The 23,812-nt window shown below is 42.3% G+C and overlaps 1 protein-coding gene across 1 annotated transcript; it reads left to right on the top strand.

The window, feature by feature from the left end:
• Positions 1-22,344: 22,344 nt before the first annotated feature.
• Positions 22,345-22,686, top strand: LOC128870076 (uncharacterized). The gene has a single exon (XM_054112675.1). The coding sequence runs from the start codon at positions 22,345-22,347 to the stop codon at positions 22,684-22,686; it is 342 nt and encodes a 113-aa protein (XP_053968650.1).
• The last annotated feature ends 1,126 nt before the right edge of the window (positions 22,687-23,812 follow it).

Genomic DNA, 23,812 nt, shown 5'->3' with positions numbered 1-23,812 from the left:
ACACTTTCCAGGTCCGAGTCTTCACGGACTATGGCACCCGTACTTTTCATAGCGTTTTTCGTATATTTGGCAGTACCATTACGACCACTGTAACCTGCTTTCGTTACAGTAGAAGTTTCGTCGCTTGAGCCAGTATTTGAATTCATCTTTATCGTACGACCACCTGGTCGATAAGGCAAGCGCAGTGGTGTAAGTAGTATAAAGGGAATTTAAATGGTCCATCACGGCAACGCCCCATGCCGTGGCAAGGCCTCAGTTACTCCCTTAGGCGGCCCGGTGTTCGGAAAGAGCCGCTAAGATATGCAGCCTCAAATATCCTCGTAAATATTCTTCCACCAAGGTATTACTAAAGATGAAGCATTTTGTATCATGGCCGGAATGATACCATCTGGTCCAGGCGATTCGAAAGATTAAAATGAATTGATTGCCCAATCAAGTCTTTCGTTGGTAATTGCGTCTGTTTTAGTGAATCCCCTGGCTGGATCGGTATTGCTTACGTCAAAACAGTCTAAAAAGTGGGTATTAATGAGATCCTCTGGGGATTCTGCGCTTTTGTTGTCCATGTACCATCTCCTTTCGTTAGGTACAGAAGGATGCTTTGACAATAGCTTTCTAAGTCTTGACACTTCAACCGTTTGTTCTATACCTGCGCAGATGTCCTTCCAAGAGTTTCTGTTGGCAATACGGATTCCCTTTTTAAAGAGCTTAAGTACATGTGTATATTCTTCCCAAATAATTTCACATTCTGACAACTTCGCTAGTTTGAGCCTTTGAAGATCCCTGGACAGTGTTTCTTCTTCGTGAGGCATGTAAGAGGATGCCAGGAGTGGGTTACTGCCACTTTCCTTTGTTTCCAGCGCTACAATAGTTAGATCACCTGAGGGAAAGTGAAGTAGAATATAAGAATTAATTACTTTTTTACCAGTATAATAGTTCTTACCCTAACCACTCAATTCGATATGTAAGTGTTGAGGTTTGATGACCTTAGTACGGATACCAAGTTATCCGAGGCTAACCATGGCTCCTGTACAAGGACCACGTTGCAATCACTCTGCTCTAAAGTAAGGAGAAACTCGGCTTAGGCTTGTTTGCAGCGACGAAGATTAATTTGTAGAACCTTCAGCATTTACTTTTGGTTCTACCGCGAGGTTAGTTTCCACAGCCGTTGAGCCCGCGTCTTCTCCTTCACGAAAATTTAGAGAAGAAATAAGGACTTCCGTCCTCCGCTTTTTGAGGCGGAGGTGCACGCTCCCCACACGCCACGACATTTTTCCGAAGCGTGAATAGAGAATATCCTCGATCAACTTGTTTATATATTATATTATATGAATATAAGAAAGCTGACTCCCGCTTAAATTGTAACAGTATGTGATACGAAAAAACTTTTTCTGGTATAAACATCTTAATGAAATGAGCCCAGAATTTGGACTAACTTTCGACGCATGCATTAATAGTACGCAGTGGCACAGACTTCGCATACTGTCGCTGTCAGAATTAAAAGCCAAACACGCCAGAAAACATAGCAAAAAGACACTTGCGAGCACGTCACGCATATGCAAATACTTAGACCAAACCAAGCGTTCAACCTACATAAAAGAGGGAATGCGGAATGCAATCTAAACGAAGAAGAAAATGTGGAAGATGTTCTGTACTCGCTGAGCACTCAGCTTTAGGCAATAGAAATTGTTTGATTTTAACTATTTGATTTATATTTATAGGTATAAGGAAAATGACAGGCGACAAAATAAACATATGTAGGTATATATTTATGTTATAAGCAAAATTAATTGTAAACATTTTTTTGAATTTCTGAAATATAAATATATTATATATTACTACTACTACTACTACTTGTTGGCTTGGAGGATGTAATTTGTCCCTCGCCTTTTATCGGCTTGATAATTTTCAACACCCTCCAAACATCCGTTGGCACATCAGGATTTTGTCGCTGTAGTTGGCGTAGCGCATCTTCTGGCTTTACCACTCGAGAGATAAGGACCTTCACTTTGGGCAGAGCCGGAATTCCGCTACGGTGTACTACTTCCAGCAATTCACTTTCCCCGAGCATTTTAACAATCTCCCTTAACCACTTCAGGGTCGGCTCATCCATACATTCTAGAATTTTGACTCCACTGAACCAACCAGCGCCGTCGAATGATGGCATTGGAGAATCTGGTTCAGCATCCATTTTTGCGATCATGGTGTTTAGTAGTTTCATCTCTACTACCTTCCAATGGATGCAACATCTGCCCTAGAGCATTGTTGTGGACGCCAAGTGCTACGATGAAGTGTCGCTTAGGCACCATCTATGCCATAGCTATTTTATACATGCACGCTTCTGGCTCTTTGGTATTTGCTAGCTTTCGTCCTGGTTTTATGTTGTCGGTAGTATTATCTTTTTGCTTCAGTCTCTTACGCATTCCTTTGATCGGTGCTGTTTACTTGCTGGCTCTTCCTCGATACGAACTTCATATCTGAGGCCTCGCACGCTCTTTCGTCGTTGAAGTACGAACGACCTTCCTCGACCTTGTATTTTGCCCAGACCAACCTATCCTTCTCCTCCTTCGAAAGATCGGCCCGATTTTCCAGACGAGCGTAGAGTTTGATCGCCACCTTGTATTGTTCTTTAGCTCTAAGTCCTCCTTGTTCGGCTTGGCTCTAGACCTCTTTACTATTATGGAGCAACAGTTATGCCAGGAGAACGCTGAAGAGACTCCTCATCGAGGTATTGATGCTTGCAATGCTTTCGCTACAGGGAATCTGGCATCACAAGTTCATATAGTGGCAGTAGTATTACAACTGCTGGAACCTGTTCCAATCCCAGCAGAGTTGTAATGGCTGGCGATGCGGCTTATAAATTCACCGCGCACGCAGGTGTTTGCAACTGCATCTTCCACCGGCGTTTGGGCTGATATCCCAGCCCGGTATTTACCCCTATTGGACCCAACATGATTTTTCTTATGGTAAACCAACCGTTACATTTAATGCCCTACGCCAGGCAACCCAAAGCTATGACTTGAGAAAGGACTCATATAGTAAGAGCGTGCATATACGACTCATGGACGTATTTGCATGATCATACCATATACGGGTTTTCTTTCGTCCTTGCTAGACGCATCGCATCTCCTAGCAGGCCACACTAAGATCATGGACACGCTCCAAAAGATCACAACTCGGCCTGCCAAGGCAAGGGTGATGTCCATTGTCGGTCAGGGGGAGAGTTTGTTTAGAGGATTTTTTCCAACCATTTTCAGTGCTAGAAGAACTGACGTAATGTTGCTAGGCAACTGTATTTCATTCTAAAAATGTTCAGAGCCCGAGACGATTTAGCGAATTGAAGTTGCTGCATAGGTGTTTAACATTTTAACTTTAGCAAGTCATTAAATCGTATGGAAAATAATTGTTTAAAAAAAGCTCGAGGCGTTTTATCTAAGTACAGTAAATGTATCTCGCGATATTGTTGTCGGCCGCCGTAGCCGAATGGGTTGGTGCGTGACTACCATTCGGAATTCACAGAGAGAACGTAGGTTCGAATCTCGGTGAAACGCCAAAATTAAGAAAAACATTTTTCTAATAGCGGTCGCCCCTCGGCAGGCAATGGCAAACCTCCGAGTGTATTTCTGCCATGAAAAAGCTCCTCATAAAAAGTATTTGCCGTTCGGAGTCGACTTGAAACTGTAGGTCCCTCCATTTGTGGAACAACATGAAGACGCACATCACAAATAGGAGGAGAAGCTTGGCCAAACACCCAAAAAGGGTGTACGCGTCAATTATAAATATATAATATATATAGTGCCGAGTAGTCCAATTTGAGTAATGGACTTTGCCTATTGTACTATAGATGTGGTCATTCCAAGTCAGATTTCTATTACAAGCGATTCCTATTTTTTTGCAGTGTCCACAAATTTTATAATAAAACGGTTCAGTTTCTCTTCAAATTTATCGCAATCCCACTCTCACTTATACATTTCCTAGTTTTTTTGGAACCTATCGCTCTTTATGCTCTTACTATTTAAGCTTTCGTTGTTAAATGGCTCTAGTAGCTTCTCTTCTATGAATCTTAAATATACTTATACTATGGGTGGCTACACACTTGCACGGCTTCCACTTATGATACGCTTTGTTGCGCTTGTGAATACGTCCTGTTAAACCAAGGGTAATTTTGCGTATTGTTTGATTTCGTTACAAGCGGTACATATGTGTAGCGTAGTACACATAACAGAAGTGAAACTTTTAAGGCAGACAAAGAAAGAGGGAGAGTCCCGAGAGAGAATGAGAGAGAGAGAGAAAAAGAATATATATCTAAATAAATTCACAACATTTGCAGAGAATACAAATAGACAAAATTTACAAAAAAATAATCACAAAACACAAAAATGGTATATCAACTGCGTATATATATTGTCTGTCGTCAGAGCGTACTGCTATAGCACGCACAATACGATCTGTCGTATTCTAACTATACGTTGCTCTCTCTCCCTCCGATGTATTAGGGTGGCGTTAGAGAAGTGCGCACATATGATACACTCTCTTTCGCTCCGATGTATTAGCGTAGCGTTAGAGCCGTGTGCACATATAGCGTCTAACTCTATAACGTGCAGAGACAAGGTACGCGCATGCATAATACTATCTATCCTATTCTAACAATGTGTTGCTCTCTTTCGCTCTGCTATAGTAATATGGCGTTAGTGCTGTACGCTTACACGTCACTATTTTTCTCTCTCTGTTATATGCTAACGCCTTGTATGTAAGGTGTACCATACGTGGTTCTCTCTTGATCCTACAGTACGACTAACGTCGTACGACTTTGACAAGAGCCTTAGCGTAGGAGTGGGAGAAAAGACGAGGGACCGCACAAAAGGGGGACGTGAATGAATAGCCTAAAGTGTATCTAAGATATATATAAGGTATAGCTCTCTCTCTCCTTTTCTTCTCCGTTATATCTTTTTTCTCTCTCACTGAACGAAAATGCCCAAAACGCTGCATGGCCTTGAAATTTCACTCTCCATTCTCGCTCGCCTATCGACGCCTAAGAAGTTTCACTTCAAAAGTGCGTTTATATTGGTTTGGAGAAGTGCAATCTGCTCGTTAGTCGACACCAAACTATAAACCAATTTCCAGAGTGTGGTATCCACCGCTTCTCCAAGTTGATCACAGTCTACGTGCATAAAACCATGATACGAGTAGAAAACCATATTACACCTGACCTTAAAATCAAACGTGGTAAAAATCAAATCATGCTTTGAAAAATTTGGGAAAATTTTCTTTCAGTGAGCAAGTCGCTGTTAAAATCCCCAGTTATTACGATACTGTTAGAGCTAAGGCAAAGATTTTCACCCGCAAGGGCATCTCCTTCAAGGAGGGAGATCCTGCGGACCTTAGTCAAGATGTCTCTTGCTGCAACGACACTGTAAGAGGTGTAGAAAGTTAGGTGAAAAAATCCAGCATATACCTGTTCCCATATTGGGCGGTGTGTTGATCAGTGTCTGTTCACCATGTTAGGTGTGACTGTTTAATAGAAGCCATGATCGGTATGCAACGGGGTGTATTGGGGGTCCCGGAAATGTCACCCCGGCCTTCCACCTGCGGTCTTAAAGTGGTGATGCGTGTTCCCTCTGCCGATATGTTAGCTCCGGTTGATGTCAGTAACCAGCCACCTTGGACCCCGGTCAGGAAGTGTTCATTGGGAAATTAGCTTTATCAGGCTTTTTCATACAGAGCAGTATCAGAAGCAGGGGTTTCAGTTATCAGCGCAACCATCCCTATAGATATTTGAGCACAACAGCGCAAACTGAGATGGCAGGCAAAAATTTCAGGATTTCCAGGACCATGACTCTCCAACATTAGAATTTAAAAGCCCATTGGCAAACAAGATGGAACTCTGAGCAGTACGGTGAATGGACAGCGGGGCCAATACCCGATTTAAAAAAGTGGGTAGAAAGAAAACACGGTGAGGTTAACTACTACCTCTCAAAGTTTTTGTCACGAAATGGGTCCTTTCGCAAGTATTTGTGGCGAATTGAGTATGATAATGCGGAGCTTCCTTCTTCAAATGCGAGAAGGACAGCGGGAACAGCTCAGCAACGAGCTATTGGTGTATTTACACCTGGAAAAATAATCGAGAAAATCATGATAGGCAAGGATAAATTAAATGCCGCCGCAAATTTCGTGGTTGATATTATCCGAAAAGAGAGGTGTGAAATGGAAACTTATGCTGAAGAGCATTAAGCATATCTTTGCCCAAGCAGACGACCCCGGACGTATGGTGAGTAAGTAAGTGTCTTTCTTAGGATACCGTCTTGGACCTCTACCTCGAAGTAATGCTCAATCAGTCCCGGGGTTGGGGGAAAAATCCAAGAGAAGAGGAGGAATGTTTTTAATGGAATCACAACTAAAACGACAACAAAGCCTCGAATAAGAACTGCTTATTCTAATGACGACCGCTGCGAATGAACTAAGGACTATGATTTGGGAGTATGCATCTGGAATTTCCGGTACCTTAATAGGGAAGGTGCATATGCCCTGCTGGTTGATGTCTTCATGAGAGCAAAGGCTTACATCACTGCCATTAAAAAGATCCGATCAACGGGGCAAGGCAAGAAAAAAGGACCTTACGGTGTTCACTTAAGCTGCCATGTAAAGGAGCGCAAATTCAGTGTTGGATTTATAGTGGGAGAGAGAACTCGTCGCCAAGCACTGTTGTGCACTCCGGTGGACGAGCGTCACGCAATAATCCACATCAAACCGAGATTCTTCAACCTCTCGCTAATTTGCGCTCACGCCCCGATGGAAGAGAAGGACAATGCCACCAATATTGTTTCTATGATCGCTGCCCCGCCGCGACATAAAAATCGTGCTTGGCAACTTCACCGGGGCCCGAAACATGGTAGTCTGCAGCACGAGATTCCAGCATAAAAATATATACCAATCTACGTGGCTGTCTCCTGATCGAAAAACGCATAACCAGATCCATCATGTTGATGAAAGACACGATTCTAGTGTTTCAAATGTTCGTACGATCCGAGGGCCCAAATCGACTCGAATCATTATCTTGTTGCAGCGAAAACACGCGACAACCTCACTGCAGTAAAAAACGTACATAAAACTATACAAAGTATGTTAGATATCGGAAAGTTGCAATCGTAACGGACTGTCTGAAGACTCGACTCTCACTCCTGCTCTCTGAGAGTATTGCCCACCAGCATGTAGGAACAATGGTAGTAATGACAGTGTTTCTCGTTCTTTACGCCATTGATGACTAGATGCGAAGCTCTTTTTCTCGTGAGAGCGTTGAAAAATGTGAATTGTTTATAACATTCGACAGTAATGTCCCACCGGAAGAAACATTGAATGGTATTTTTTAAACAAAAATTGGGAAGTTTTAGTTTCCACACCACCATCGAGGTTGGAACTAGTGCACGATTGCCCAGTAACCTTATACCTACACAAAATAAAAATAAGCACAAGCCATGTGAAATATGTACATAAAAAAGCAAAAAATTGAAAAATTGAGATGTAAATGAAATTATTCAAAATTAAAATACAAAAGTAATATAATGATAATAAAGTAATGAACACGAAAAACATAAGTGCAAATAAATACATAAAATATTCCGAGTTTTGAATATAACATAAATAGTGGGTAACAAAAACAAAAAAAAGGTGAAACAACGAACAGTATAAGATAAAGAAGATAACTTTTGATAATTAAATTAGAATGCTGCCAATGCTGCTGATTTGTGAATGCTGCCCACTTTTGAAACGAGATCATGTGCGCGCTCTCACGCAAAATGAAAGCGCTTCGCATCTAATTATCTATCGTACCACCGCAGAACAAAAAATCGGATTTCGCCGAGCCCGAAAAAACTATTGGTACGACGAGGAATGTCATGCTGCCACAGAAGGAAAGGATGCTGGCTATGATCCCCGCTGCGGTCGGGCGCAGTGCGAGCCATGTGGGACTGCTACCGGGAGCTAAGAAAAGAAGAGAGATATATTTTGAGAAAAAAAACGAGAGACCGCATTAGGTGAGTGCGAGAAGTTTGAGATGCTGGCCAATAGGAACAACGCCCGAAAATTCTATCAGAAACAAAGACGGTGATCTGGTGACTGACATCCAGAGCATTCTTAAATCGTGGAGGGAACACTTCTCCAACTTGTTAAATAGTGATAGCTGCGCATATCACAGAGAATGTGAAGATCCCGATACCCCAATCATCGACGACAGAGCTGTCGTGCCGCTACCCGACCATGACAAGTTGAGAATAGCCATAATGCGGCTAAAGAACAACAACGCCGCGGAAGCTGAGGTTGTTCGAGGTTGTAAAAGACTTATATAGGAACCAGCATTAACACCAATAACAATGTCCACCTGGAAATCCAACGAAAAATCTCTATTGTCAATACTTTGAACGGAGTAGTAAAGTTCTCTCTCGACGAACTAGGCTCATAATTTATAAGGCTCTCATTATTAGCGTCCTATTGTATGGACAATGACAACAACCGCGTCGCTTAAAGTGTTTGAGAGAAAAATTCTGCCGAAGATTTTTGGACATTTGCGTGTTGAAGACAGCGAGTATCGAAGACAATGAGCTGTATGAGTTTTACGACGACAAAGACATAGTGCTGCGAATAAGGATCATTTATGTATCTGGATATCGGGAAAATAACCGGTCCGCCATGGCTGGTAAGGTCATACCATACCATGGTAAGTCCACCATTACAAGCTGAGGCGCTCTGATATCAGGAGGGCTTCGTTAAGAGGCAGCTTGGGTCGAGAGAGTTTTTTTTAAAGAAGTTTGCGTCAAATTTATGTTAAGTTTTAACGAAGTTTGCGTAAAGTCTTGCAAAACAAAAAACGACCGCTTACACTTCCGGACGTTGGACAGAATGCAACGAAACCATTGATATTTTACGAGAAAACCTTTCGGACCGTGTTATCTCTCGAAGAGGTGATCACAATTGGCCACCCAGATCTTCTGATTTAACATCTTCTGACTTTTTTCTTTGGGGCCACGTGACAGAGAAGGTCTACGCCAACAGCCCAGGGTCGAATCAAGACCTCAAAGATAGATTTCGTGAGGCTGTCGAGGACATAGGGCAGCCACTTTGCAATTCCGTTATGAAAAATTTCATGAAAAGGATATTGTCCTGTAAGCGTGGTCGTGGTGGTCATTTGCCTGATGTTATTTTTCACTACTAACGGCATACCTTGCTCTTTATAATGAAATAAACATCGGATCATTTATATTAAAAAATACTATATTTCTTTGAATATCAAAACAACACCTTTTAATGGAAAACCCTTTACTTACAGTTCTCTTTTTCTGTGTATTCTCAGAATGCTATTAAATTGCAATGTTTCTATTACAATATATTGTAAGTTTTAATTCCTTTTGCGGTTCCAAACGCGCTAGTTTCGATATGATACGAATTTTATGTTGCAAAAAAACTTGGGCTGAAAATAGGTCACATTAATTCTCAAAGTTTACCGAAAAAAAATGAAGAATTCAGATATCTCTTTCAACAATCAATTACGAGACATGTTTTTCTGCTGGCTCAACAATGAGTCAATTTCTGCTAGTGGGTATACATTACTCAGGTCTGATAGAGTTGTTATCTCATGCGAAGTCGATTGTAAATCTGTGAGTACCAACTCTATCGAGTATCTATGTTTAGAAATAACAACAAAGTAAAACAAAATCTTCTTAGACTGCATTGTTGATTAATTAGAAGAGCTTTCCTTGTCTTTCAATAATATCGTAATAGCCGGAGATTTTAATTCCGATCTGCTTAGTGACGACACTTTCGAATTAACGCTTTACCCAATTTGCAGTCAACTGTTCGGTTCCCACTCATTTTACAAATACCAATAGTTCGCTACTTGATATATTTGTCGTAAACAATAAGAATAAAGTACTTCTATATGATCAACTGGATTGTTCAAGCTTTTCTAAACACGATCTCATTTATCTAACTTTCGATTTCAAACTGACAAGCAAAACAGAGTACAACTCATATCGCGACTTTATGCATATTCAATATTATTGAGCTTGAGAAGTGTGTCGGCTCGGTAAACTGGATACAGAAGGGCTTTAGTATACGACCAAGTTAATATTATTTAAACTAATGTTAGCAACCTTTTTAATTGAATTGTGCCGCTTGTTACGAAACCCATATCTAGTAATAGCCGCATCATAACATTAATTTCAAAAGGAAATCGAGCATATCGAAACTGGAAACGTTATAGAACAGATGTTTTCTACAACGAATTTAAAACTCTTTTAACAGCGAAAAACAAAGCAATAAAAATCTATTGTATGTCAGAAGTCTTAGAGGGCTGAATGTATCAGCAAATTGACTAATTTTTATAAAAAACCTCCTGGTCAGACCGTACCAATCTGGCTTCAGGCGTAACAAAAGCTGTATTACTGCGCTCTTAACCGTTCGAATAAATATTGACAATAATTGTGTAACCTTACTAACTCTTATTGACCATTCCAAAGCTTTTGACACTGTCAATCACAAGCTAATGCATCTGAAGTTGAAGCATTTATTTCACTTTTCATCCTCGCAGTAAACCTAATCAGTTCATATGTGTATCTTTTTGGTCGATCGCAAGCAGTCAGCATGTGCAGCACAATGTAAATATAAGTATAACTTTCTCTCCATATCAGGAGGAGTTACTCAATGGTTGATTCTTGGTTCCCTGCTGTTTGTTTTGTATATTAACAATCTGGCTAGGGTACTGAAGCACAATAAATTCAAATATACTCTGATGACGTTCAAGTGCACTTGAGCTCCCTTATTCATTCCAAACTACCCCTTAAGCTCAGGACTATTAAGGGTACATTGCACTTTATATATATATATATATATAATTGGCGCGTCCATTCGTTTTTTGGGTGTTTGGTCGAGCTCCTCCTCCTATTTGTGGTGTGCGTTTTGATGTTGTTCCACAAATGGAGGGACCTACAGTTTCAAGTCGACTCCGAACGGCAGATATTTTATGAGGAGCTTTTCATGGCAGAAATACACTCAGAGGGGCGACCGCTATTAGAAAAATGTTTTTCTTAATTTTGGTGCTTTCACCGAGATTCGAACCGACGTTCTCTCTGTGAATTCCGAATGGTAGTCACGCACCAACCCATTCGGCTACGGCGTTATAGCATTACATAAATACTATCCACAGTAAAGGATTATTTGTACTATTTAATCATTTGTGTCTACTCTACTTCTCTAAATTCTTCTATTACTATTTCTTTTTTCTTAAAATCTTACTCTTACCCTTCATAAATAATGTATTATAATTTAATTTTAATTTAATAAATTTTAGATGTTAAGTTCAAATAGTATCAATTTTTAATTTTTTAATCATTATTTGTAATAACATTAGGATCTAACACTGATATACATATAACTTGTGTGTGTTGTATTCTTCTTCTTAATTGGCGCTATAACCGCTTACGCAATTTTGGCCGAGTTTAACAAAGCGCGCCAGTCGTTTCTTTCTCGTGCTAACCGGCGCCAGTTGGACACACCAAGTGAAGCCAAGTCCTTCTCCACCTGATCTTTCCAACGCAGAGGAGGCCGCCCTCTTCCTCTGCTACCACCAGCTGGTACCGCATCGAATACTTTCAAAGCCGGAGCGTTTGTATCCATTCGGACGACATGACCCAGCCAACGTAGCCGCTGGATCTTTATTCGCTGCGCTATGTCTATGTCGTCGTAAAGCTCATACAGCTCATCGTTCCATCGTCTGCGATATTCGCCGTTGCCAACGTGCAAAGGTCCAAAAATCTTACGCAGAGTCTTTCTCTCGAACACTCCAAGCGTCGCTTCATCGGATGTTGTCATCGTCCAAGCTTCTGCGCCACACGTTAGGACGGGCATGATGAGAGTCTTGTAGAGTGTTAGTTTTGTTCGTCGAGAGAGGACTTTACTACTCAATTGCCTACTTAGTCCACAGTAGCACTTGTTGGCAAGAGAGATTCTACGTTGGATTTCAAGGCTGACATTGTTATCGGTGTTAATGCTGGTTCCTAAATAGACGAAGTCTTTTACAACCTCGAACTTATAACTGTCAACAGTGACGTGGGTGCCGATACGCGAGAGCGCCGACTGTTTGTTTGAAGACAGGAGGTACTTCGTTTTGTCCTCGTTCACCACCAGGCCCATTCGCTTTGCCTCTTTATCCAGTTTGGAGAAGGCAGAACTAACAGCGCGGTTGTTAAGGCCGATGATATCGATATCATCGGCATACGCCAGCAATTGTACGCTCTTATAAAAAATTGTGCCTGAGCGATTAAGTTCTGCGGCTCGTACGATGCTCTCCAACATCAGGTTAAAGATGTCACACGACAGGGAGTCACCCTGTCAGAAACCTCGTTTGGTATCAAACGGCTCGGAGAGGTCCTTTCCAATTCTGATGGCGCTGCTGGTGTTGAGCAACGTCATCTTACATAGCCGTATTAGTTTTGCGGGGATACCAAATTCAGACATCGCGGCATACAGGTAACTCCTTTCCGTACTGTCGAATGCAGCTTTGAAGTCGACGAAAAGATGGTGTGTGTCGATTCTCCTTTCATGGGTCCTTTCCAAGATTTGGCGTATTGAGAATATTTGGTCGATGGTAGACTTTCCAGGTCTGAAGCCACACTGATAAGGTCCAATCAGTTGGTTGACGGTGGGCTTCAGCCTTTCACACAATACGCTCGCTAGAACCTTATAGGCGATATTTAGAAGACTAATCCCGCGGTAATTGGCACAAATTGCAGGATCGCCCTTCTTATGGATTGGGCAGAGCACACTTAAATTCCAATCGGCAGGCATGCTTTCATCCGACCATATTTTGCATAGGAGCTGATGCATGCACCTTACCAGCTCCTCGCCGCCATGTTTGAATAGCTCAGCCGGCAGTCCGTCGGCGCCCGCGGCTTTGTTGTTCTTTAGCCGCGTTATCGCTATTCTCACCTCGTCATGATCAGGTAGCGGAACGACAACTCCGTCGTCAACGATTGGGGTCTCGGGATCTTCACTTTCTCGGTGACATGCGCAGCTGTCACTGTTTAATAGGTTCGAAAAGTGTTCCCTCCATAATTTAAGATTGCTCTGTACGTCAGTCACCAGTTCGCCGTCTTTGTTCTTACAGGAAAACGCCCCGGTCTTAAAGCCTTCTGTAAGCCGCCGAACTTTCTGGTAGAATTTTCGGGCGTTGTTCCTGTTGGCCAGCATCTCAAGCTCTTCGCACTCACGTATTTCGGCCTCTCGTTTCTTCTTTCGGATAATACGTCTCTCTTCCTTTTTCAGCTCTCTGTAGCGATCCCACATGGCTCGCGTTGCGCCCGATCGCAGCGTGGCTCTATAGGCGGCATCCTTTCTTTCTGCGGCAGCATGACATTCCTCGTCGTACCAATTGTTTTTTCGGGCTCGCCGGAATCCGATTTCTTCTTCGGCAGCGGTACGTAGAGAACGAGAAATGTTGCTCCATTGTTCGTGGATGCCGGTTTGTTGGGCAATACTCTCTGAGAGCAGGAGTGAGAGTCGAGTGGCGAATCTTCTGGCTGTCTGTTGTGATTGCAGCTTTTCGATGTCGAACATTCTTTGCGTAGGTAGATGCACGTTTTTTGCTGCACAGAGGCGCGTGCGCAGTTTGGCTGCAACAAGGTAGTGATCCAAGTCAATGTTGGGTCCTCGGATCGTACGTACATCTAATACACTAGAAGCGTGTCTTCCATCTATCACAACATGATCGATCTGGTTTCGCGTTTTTCGATCAGGGGACAGCCAGGTAGCTTGGTGTATCTTTTTATGCTGGAATCTGGTGCTGCAGACTACCATGTTTCGGGCCCCGGCGAAGTCGATCAGCCTCTGTCCGGATGTTTCGTTGTGCAGGCTGAATTTTCCGACTGTGGGACCAAAAATTCCCTCCTTGCCCACCCTGGCGTTGAAGTCGCCAAGCACGATTTTTATGTCGTGGAAGGGGCAGCGCTCATAGGAACGATCCAGGCGCTCATAGAAAGAATCTTTGGTCGCATCGTCCGGTTGTTGTATTAAACTAAGTATTATACAGTAAATAAAATTGATATTTTCTAGTAACTAACATTAAGTGTCTTTTAGTAACAGGTGGCGCAAAATTAATCAGTTATGGAAAGATTTATAATATTTGCAAATATCGTCCTACGGCAATCATATTTGACACTTGTGAGCTAGACAGCTGCAGCATGCAAACAGACAAGCAATGGAGCACGCAAGGGTCAAAATAAGGATTTCCGTCATTCAAAATAATTTTTTTTTTTAGTAAAAAGTTGAATGGTTAATTTTGCACCACCCGATTAACTTTGCGCCACCCTTTATATATTTATGAATTTATATAAAAGAAGAATAATTTAGAATAGTTTTTGTTTATTAGATAAGTGTTCAGATAAATGTCTATAACATTGCACTCCTAGAAAGAAATTGTTTTCGTTTTTCACGCAGCTGAAATGCGTTTGTTCATAAACGGTTAGTATACGAGTATCTTGGTATATATGATTCCAAATAATTCGTTTCTTCTATCCAACGGCCCTGAATGTCTTTATTGCGGACGAAGTGGTCAACGAATTCGTGTCTTTCTATAACATTGGGAAGTTATGAAGAACAACCGTTGTTTGAATACATGCTATGGACAAGCAAACATTTTTTTTAAATACAATTCATATTCATTGTTTAGAAGCGTCGTACAATTGCCACTATAATAATATATATAAAAGGATACTAACAAGCTATTTTCATTTCATTATTTAACTTGTTTTAAAAAGCATTTTACAATATAATCGTTACTCGCTCTCCATAAGGTCTGTCACCGTTAGGCGTTTTAATTTTTTTCGAGAAGAATTCAACAAAAGTAAACTGAATGCTCATCGTTTACATAATTTTTTAATCGCTGTTTCTGAGCTATGGCAAATTGCTTCGTTACTTCAGTCACAGTTGTACATATGTATAGCATGGCACGTTAACTATGCTCCGCAGAATTTTGCTTTACAGACGCTGGATAGAGGTGATGTAGTTTTGACTAGCGCATCCCTAGAATTGTATACCGTAAGTCCAAACAGGTCTTAGAGTTTGTTTGTAAATAAATAATTTGACGCGAATGAATTAGCTTGAGGTAAAAATGCTTATTTAATTTCAAGACAAGTTCTTTTCGTTTTTTTTTTTTGACGTGAGATTTCCAGCGCAGCTTGGCGTCGATTGTTATTCCCAGATATTTGGCTTCGTCGACGTATGGGATTATCGACTTAGGAAAAACGCTATATGTGCTGACTTGATTTTGTGTAGCCTTATTAAGTCTTTTTAGAGACATGAAGCTATAATATTAATATCTTTTTGTAGTAGTGGCAGAGACATTTACAAATGTAGCATTTACTTACTGATTTGCCGATAGTAGGTCTTGGGTGTACAGGTATAAATCACAATGTGACTAATAGAATAGAGCCATCTCTACATTTCCTGTATAAATCTGGAGAGTTTTAAATCGCGTTGACTGAGATGCAATTATATAAAGCACACACGTTATGAGTGTTGTTCTACCGGTGCAAAAAATATATAAACATACTGTATAAGTGCAGTCTGTCTAATGACAGCGTGATCGGCAAAATTCAAACTTAGAGTCGAGTTATAAAAAAATTTAAATGCTTCTAAATTGGTGTATGCTTTTCACAATACTCGTTGTGCAATATGTTAGTTTTGTGAGAAATTGAGAACTGTATGTTACTTTTACAAAAGGAGTTCCGCGGATGAAAAACGATGTAGTGTTCCTATGAAAACACCTTATAGGTCCAACAATTTTACGTTTCTCTGCAGTAAAATATTAGAAGAAGTCGATTACGTTAATAAATAAAAGTGTGCACTAGTATAAGTAAGTTTAAAACGCCGAGAACGTCCCCGAAAAAGACTCAAAAAACACTTTTCCAGAGCGAGATCAGAAGATCATTCGTTTGTTTGTGACAAAGCGGAACCTAACATTGGGTGAAGCTGAAGCAGTTTTATGGAAAAGTGATGTTATTATATCCAACAATACTATTCGAGGATGCTTACGTGCAGAAGACTTCCAATCCCGGAGCACAGTGAAGCACCCGCTGCTCTTCGTCTCAATGGGCGTGATAACCACTTACGACCGAGTTTAACAAAGCCGGACAGGAAGTCTTCCTCTTTTTCTGTTACCACCTGCTAGTGCCGCATGGAATACTTTCAGAGCCGGACGACATGACCCAGCCAAGTCCCCAGTAGTCGCTGAATCTTTATTCGCTTCACTATGGCTATGTCGTGGTAAAGTTCATACAGCTCATCGTTCCATCATCTGCGATATTCGCCGTCGCCAACGAGCATAAGTCCAAAAATTTGCAAGCAAGGCTTCATCAGATATTGTCATCGTCCACTCTTCTAAGCCATACAATAGGCATGATGAGGACCTTGTAGAATGTTAGTTTTGTTCATCGAAAGAGGACTTTACTACTCAGTTGCCTACTTAGTCCAAGTAGCTCTTATTAACAAGAGAGATTCTACGTTGGATTTCCAAGCTGACATTGTTATTGGTGTTAATTCTGGTTCCTACAGGGTGGGCCATATAGCGTTTGCTTTTTGAATCACCTATTGTTTTGAGAATGGTAACACAAATGACATGTCAAATGTGGTTCGAAGTTGCCATTCATTAAATTGGAGCCCAAACAATCGAAAATGTGCTTAAAAATTGGGTTGATCGAATGGTCTAATGCAAAGCCAGTCGTGGCAGTCATTTGAACGATATTATTTTTTATTCATAAATGACAATATTCAATCTTCAAAATAAAAACAAAAAGTTTGATAACATATTGATTATTTTTTTTTTATAGCCGATTCAAAAAGCAAATTTTACATGACCCACCCTATATATAAACGAAGTCCTTTACAACCTGGAAATCAGAACTGTCAACAGTGACTTGGGTGCCGATATGCGAGTGCGCCGACAGTTTGTTTACTGTAAGTAAGTACTTCGTTTTCTTCTCGTTCATCACCAGACCCATTAGCTTTGCTTCTTTATCCAGTTTGGAAAAGGCAGAACTCACAGCGCGGTTGTTAAGCCCGATGATGTCAATATCATCGACATACGCCAACAATTTTACGCTCTTATAAAAAATTATGCCTGAGCGATTAAGTTCTACGGATCTCACGATCCTTTCCAACATCAGATTAAGGGAGTCACAGGACAGCAAGCCACCCTGTCTGAAACCTTGTTTGGTATCAAACGGCTCACGGACGTCCTTCCAAATTTCGAGGGCGCTGTTGGTATTGAGCAGCATCATTTTGCATATCCGTATTCTTTTATCGGAAATGCCGAATTCAGACATCGCGGCATATAGGTACATATTTTCGTACTATCGAATGCAGCTTTAAAAACCACGAAAATGTGATGTGTGTAAATTTTCTTTTCATAGGTATTTTCCAGCACTTGGTCGGCTGGCGGCACGACAGTGTGCTGTGAAACACAGGATGATCGATCTGGTTTCGCGTTTTTCGATGAGGAGACAGCCACGCTACTACACATTGAAAAAGAACTTGCACGCGCAAAAGCAAATTCAGAACGGAATTAGGCAAACATATTCGTTTCCGTGGTAGCCGGTGCTACGTTACCGAAATGAATTGGGTTTTTCCCGACAAAGAGCTGCCGCCCAGTAAACTAGCCCTGTCTAGTGAACAGTATATCACCCCACCTCTTACATCACAGGAGCAACTCCACGCACAATCTCCAAATACTTCTCCTCAGGGCTGGTGTTGAGTCCAACCCTGGGCCAGAAGTATTCTATTGCTTGGTCCCCCGCAAAGTCGGTTCCGTGTGTCAGACTAGAATACCTCGGAACCTGGCATCAGTCAAATGCAATTTTTGCAATGGCTGGTGCCACTTTCGGAGATGTTCCGGCCTGCACACAACCTGTGAGTGGACAACGGACTACGTTGCCCCTGCTGCAGAGCTCTGCACCCGCAACCTCCCCCGTGGTGCGGCCGCCCACCACCATCAGGCAGCAACAACAACAGCGGAATGCAGAGTAGGCCCAGCGTAGGCAATCACGCGCGTCCCTCACCCCCCGTATTGCAACAGCCTTACTAAGAAGCTTTAAGCTTCTTCAATTCAACTGCAACGGACTTACGAGTAAGGTCGACGATATAGTTGACTTTATGATCCGACACGGTATCCCAATAGCTGCGGTCCAAGAAAGCAAGCTGCACGCTATCTCTTCTCTGATAACCAGGGATGCCTATAACGTGCACAGACATGATCGCAAGCCAGACAACGGTGGTGGCCTAGCGTTGACAAGTGGAAAGCAGGGAGAGCGGTCCCACTACTGAAACCTGGGAAAACACGATAACTCTTCTTTCCCATTAGTAAAGACACTTGAAGCCATCCTGCTCCCACTCTTCACAAAACGCCTCGCCCCAGTCTTACATCAGCATGGCTTCCGTCGTGTGCATACCACCACCACTGCACTCACCCAAAACCGCCCCTGCGAGAGGACTAGTAGTGTTGGACTTGAAGAAGGCTTTCGACACTGTCAGCTATTCAACGCTACTGGATAATATTTATCAGTCGGCCCTCCCGCCAGGGCTGAAGAGGTTGTCCGCGAACTATTTGAGCGGTCGTCACTCGTCAGTGATTTTTCGAGACCAAACATCAAAACAGAGGATGACCAGCAAGGTGCACCGCAGGGTGATGTCCTTCCACTCCTGCTGTTCAACGTCTATATCTCGAAACTCCCCAGCCACGAGAGGCAGTCTTCCTGGTCGTTGAAGACTGCTGGATAATGGCGTCGGGCTATGTCATTGATGGCCTGTGCTCCAAAGTGAACAACTACCCCACCGCCCTTTCTCGCTTTTTCACTGCGAGGAATCTCCAACTTTCCCCCACTAAGTCCACGACGACCCTGGACAAAAAGGTCAAACAGCCTCTCAAGATAAAAGTCGATAACACACCAATTCCGACGGTAAACAATCCCAAAATTTTGGGAGTAACCTTCGACAGTTTGCTCTCCTTCTCTGCGCACACAACCGCAATTGCCACTTAAGTCCAACATCGCAACGAGGTCCTCAAATCGCTTGACATTTAAGGCAATTGGCCGGCCGATTCTAAACTATGCTGCGCCTGTCTGGTCGCATGGAACCAGGGACATGCAGTGTATAAAGCTTCAGACATGCCAAAACACTGCTATTCCAACAGCGACGGATTGCCTCCTGATGTCCCCTCTACAACACCTTTACAATGAGGCACAGATGCTCCCTGTAATGGAGCAGAACAAACTGCTCAGAAAGCAGTTTCTGTTAGGGTGCTACCCCAGATTTCACCCTTGCAGACACCTGCTGGAACCAGAGCCGCCTCCCAGGCACGCGAGGAGACACCACCTCAATTACGCCGACGAGATCCAGGACAAAACTAACAGACATCTTCTGGACCAGACAGTGGTTAGACAGACATTAACGACATTCACCGAGAGACTGTTACCAGCTTCTTAAGCTCTGGTCCACCGAATGCCGTAATTGGGGTCCAACCACCACCTACAGCAGATGAAGAGCTCCAGCTTCCCCATGAGTCCCGCGCAACACTGGCACAATTATGTTCTAGATATTGTAGCAGGTTAAACTCCTACTTACAACATGTTTCCTGGGCCTAACTTTAGATGAGCCAGACGAAGCCGACCGGCGATATACCCTACACTGACGGGGATTGTATTACTGCTACAACATCAAATATAATATAACATAATATATATTATAACATTGTTATAACAACATAATAGTGAATATTATCACGGGTCAATCTTCCTTTTGGGTGAATAGTTACATACGTCGGTTCGGGTTTTCTGCTGATAATCGATAACTTAAAGGAACTGCTAAACATCCAGTTAAGGTTCATATTTTGGACTGCTTCTCCCAAAAAGGATTTCGCTGTATATACACATGTGTTAACCGTCAATTTGAATGCAGTTGTGATGAATAAAATTTACCAACAAGCCTCATTGCCATCGGCTGTAAAGATACGGGTGAGACATATAGCGTTTGCTTTTTCAACCACCTACTTTTTTTTAGGAATGGTAACACAAATGACATGTCAAATGTGTTCATAATTTACTTAAAGGTTTGACATTTACGAAATGGGACGCTATACGCTTGAACAAAATTGGAAAATATTGAAAACCTATTTCCAAAGTGGTGAGTCTTCTTCTTCTTTCGCGGTTACAGTAAATGGCGAATGTTACCGAGACATGCTCAACGAGTTTTTGTTTCCAAAAATTGAAGAGGATGACATGGATGACATTTGGTTTCAACAGGACGGTGCAACTTGTCACACTGCCAAAGTTACACTCAAACTTTTGGCTACCGTTTTTGAAAACCGAATAATCAGCCGGAATTCCAATATCAATTGGCCGCCTCGGAGCTGTGATTTAAGCCCGTTGGACTATTTTTTGTGGGGAGCCGTAAAGATAAATGCTATGCGAACCATCCAGAGACGATTGATGCTTTAAAACACGAAATCGAAGTTGCCATTCATGAAATTGGAGCCCAAACAATCGAAAATGTGCTTAAACATTGGGTTGATCGAATGGCCTACTGTAAAGCCAGTCGTGGCAGTCATTTGAACGATCTTATTTTTCATTTTCAAATGACAATGTCCAATCTTCAAAATAAAAAAAAAAGTTTGAAAAAATATTGATTAGTTTCTTTTTTATAGCCGATTCAAAAAGCAAATTTTACATGGGCCACCCTTTATGTGTCTTAAGTGCTATGTCGAGGGGGCGAATCCTTCGTTGCCGAGGGAGTGTGAGACCGTGGGCATGTATTATCATGCCAAAGTTGATCGAACACATGATGTTAAAAGAATTATGCTCTAGATATATCGTTAGTACTGGAAGAGTGGGAATAGAGTCGACGCTATGGTAGTCTCGGTCTACCTACCCTACGACTTTTTTTTAGCCGCCCCCTTCGAGAGAGATAACAGAAGAGGTCCAGTATACTGAATCCAGGAATCTCGGGCTAACTATGGGATGTGAGGCAAGCTCGCAGAACATTGCGTGGTGAAGCAGCAAATGCAATCCCAGAGATCTCAATTGGTTTATCAACCCATTGGTAACAAACCATCTTTTGTGACCGCAAGAGATGATTGGTGTGGCACTTACTAATAGATTATTTGAAAATCAAATCAACCAATGTCGAGTTTTGGAAGGAGACTCTTTCACATCATCATCTTATTGTTCGTGTGTATACGTGATTTTTACTGCGCCCGCGTTTTTATGTTTTTTCACTATACAATGGACATTTCATTAGCCAATTTTTATAATTTAATGTGCTAGAAATAGTGACTCTTTTATTTGATAAATTTCGTAGTGCCTTGTTCTAACTTTTATGTATAAAATGCCTTTGTACTTTGCGACTTAATCTCGCCCAATCAGCATGGATTTATATCGGGAAGGTCTACAGTTTCCAATATGGTTGCCTTTGGTGAATATTGCTTTTAAACTTTTGCTGAAGGTTTCAAGTCGATTGTGTTTACACGGACTTTTCTAAAGCATTTGATAGAGTATCGCATACAATTCTATTACGTAAATTAGCCTCGCTTGGTTTTCATTCTGTTTTCTTGGTTGAAATCTTATTTATCTAATAGCCGATGTGTGGTAATGATAGAAGGTGAACGTTCGGCACCTTTCATTGCATGTTGTTATTGTTGTTGTTGTAGCAGTAAGAGAAGCCCCGTCAGTGTAGCACCTACGGAAGCACCCTAATAGGAACCGCTTGCTGAGCAGTTAGAGAGGCAGTTCGACCTCCTTTGTCTGGGTGGTAAAGAGGGTCGCCGTGGATTTAGTGGGAGAAAGTTGAATATTCCTCGCAGTGAAAAAGGGAGAGAGGTGAGGTAGTTGTTCACTTTAGAGCACAGGCCATCGATGTCATTGCCCGACGCCATTATCGGGCAGTCGTCAGCGTATGAGACCAGGGAGACTGCCGCTGGCAGCTGGGGAGTTTCGAGATATAGAAGTTGAGCAGCAAGGGTGAAAGGAGACCACCCTGCGGAACACCTTGCTTAATGTTAATCTGTTTAGATGTATGGTCATGAAAAATCACTGACGAGTGACGACCGCTCAGATAGTTGCCGGACCACCTCTTTAGCCCTAGCGGGAGTGTCGACTGATAAAAGTTATCTAGTAGCGTGGAATGGTTGACTGTGTCGAGAGCCTTCTTCAAGTTCAACGCTACTAGGTCAGTCTCTCGCAGAGTCGGAGTAGAAGGGCCTCAAGTGTCTTCACTGATGGAGAACGGTGAGTTATTGGGCGATAAGATTCCCCTTGGATGACGGGTTTCCCAGGCTTCTTGGAAGAAGCCGTAAAACGCAATCGTTCGCAGGACGAGGGCGGTAAAACTGCGAAAAAACATAAGATGTTGCACACTGCTTTGACGCCCAAACCAGACAATAGCGCGTTTAACGAGGTGGCACGGGATCACCCGCAAACGGTGTTGGTGGACGAGTTAACGAACCGCGGTAAACCTGCGTTGGAAAGGTGGTCCGAAATCGAGGCACGGTTGTCTCGTATTATCGTTGATCTCGTCATGGCAAGCCCGGAGGGTCAAGTGCCAGGATATGATTCAATGGAGGTGGTTCGTGGACACAGGGTGATCAAATGCGACGATTAGTTCTCTGTTGATTTCTTTCAAAACGCTATTAGCAAAACCCAGAGCGACTGGGAAGGTTTGAGGCTCAAACTAACTAGAACGGTATCTAGTAAACAAACAGTATACCATGGCAGCTATTCTAGACATAGAAGGCGCATTTAATAACGTTAGCACTAGTGCTATCCAAAGGGCGTTAATAGACTTAGGGGTTGAAAATTGTATCAGTAAATTGCTTGAAACCAGGATCATCAAAGGTAATATGGGTAATATCAACATAACTAAGAGGGTCCATAGGTGTACTCTATAGGGGGGAGTATTATCTCCTCTTCTTTGGTTATGTGTGATTAGCAAAATCTGAATAAAATTTAATAGAGGTGGGGTAAAAGCGGTGGCGTATGCTGATGATGTGGGGCTAATGGCGTCAGGACTGCGTCCTAATACGATCAGTGGCATCATTCAAAGGGCATTAGACGAGCTTAATTCTTGGGCAACAGGATGTGGCCTAAGTTTAAGCCCGCGTAAAACAGAACTCATGCTCCTTACCACCAGATATAAGGTACCAATCTTTACCCTACCAAATATTAGCGGACAAATCCTCTCACTTTCACTCAGTGCAAAGTACTTAGGGGTAATTTTGGACTCCAAACTTAGCTGGAAATTAGACGTCGAAGAACGGGTAAGGAAAGCAGAAATTGCTTTACATGCCTGTAAACGTATGCTTGGAAGAAGATGGGGTCTTCAACCTAAGCATACATTATGATTGTATAAGGCGGTTATACGACCAGTTTTATCCTATGGTTCGGTAGTTTGATGGAAAGCTCTAGGGAGATAACAATACTAAATTACTCGGTAGAATACAAAGATCAGCCTGTGCAATAACAGTCGGTGCAATCAGGGCATGTCCTAGGCAGTCTCTCAATACACTGACACACATTATTCCAATATACCTACTTATTAGGAAGACGGCAACCATGAGTTCATTTAGGTTAAATGAAGAGGATCGCGGGAAAGAAAAAACGTGTGGTCATGCCATCCTATTATTGCGACAAACTCAGTTAACCTCGGTGAGGACTGAATTCATCGTCCCGACGATAACATTCAATAGGAAGTTTACCACTCTCTTTCCACCTAAGGAGGAATGGAATAA

Source organism: Anastrepha ludens, chromosome X (genome assembly GCF_028408465.1).
Source record: "Anastrepha ludens isolate Willacy chromosome X, idAnaLude1.1, whole genome shotgun sequence".
NCBI lineage: Eukaryota > Metazoa > Arthropoda > Insecta > Diptera > Tephritidae > Anastrepha > Anastrepha ludens.
This window is presented reverse-complemented; position numbering and strand designations above follow the sequence as displayed.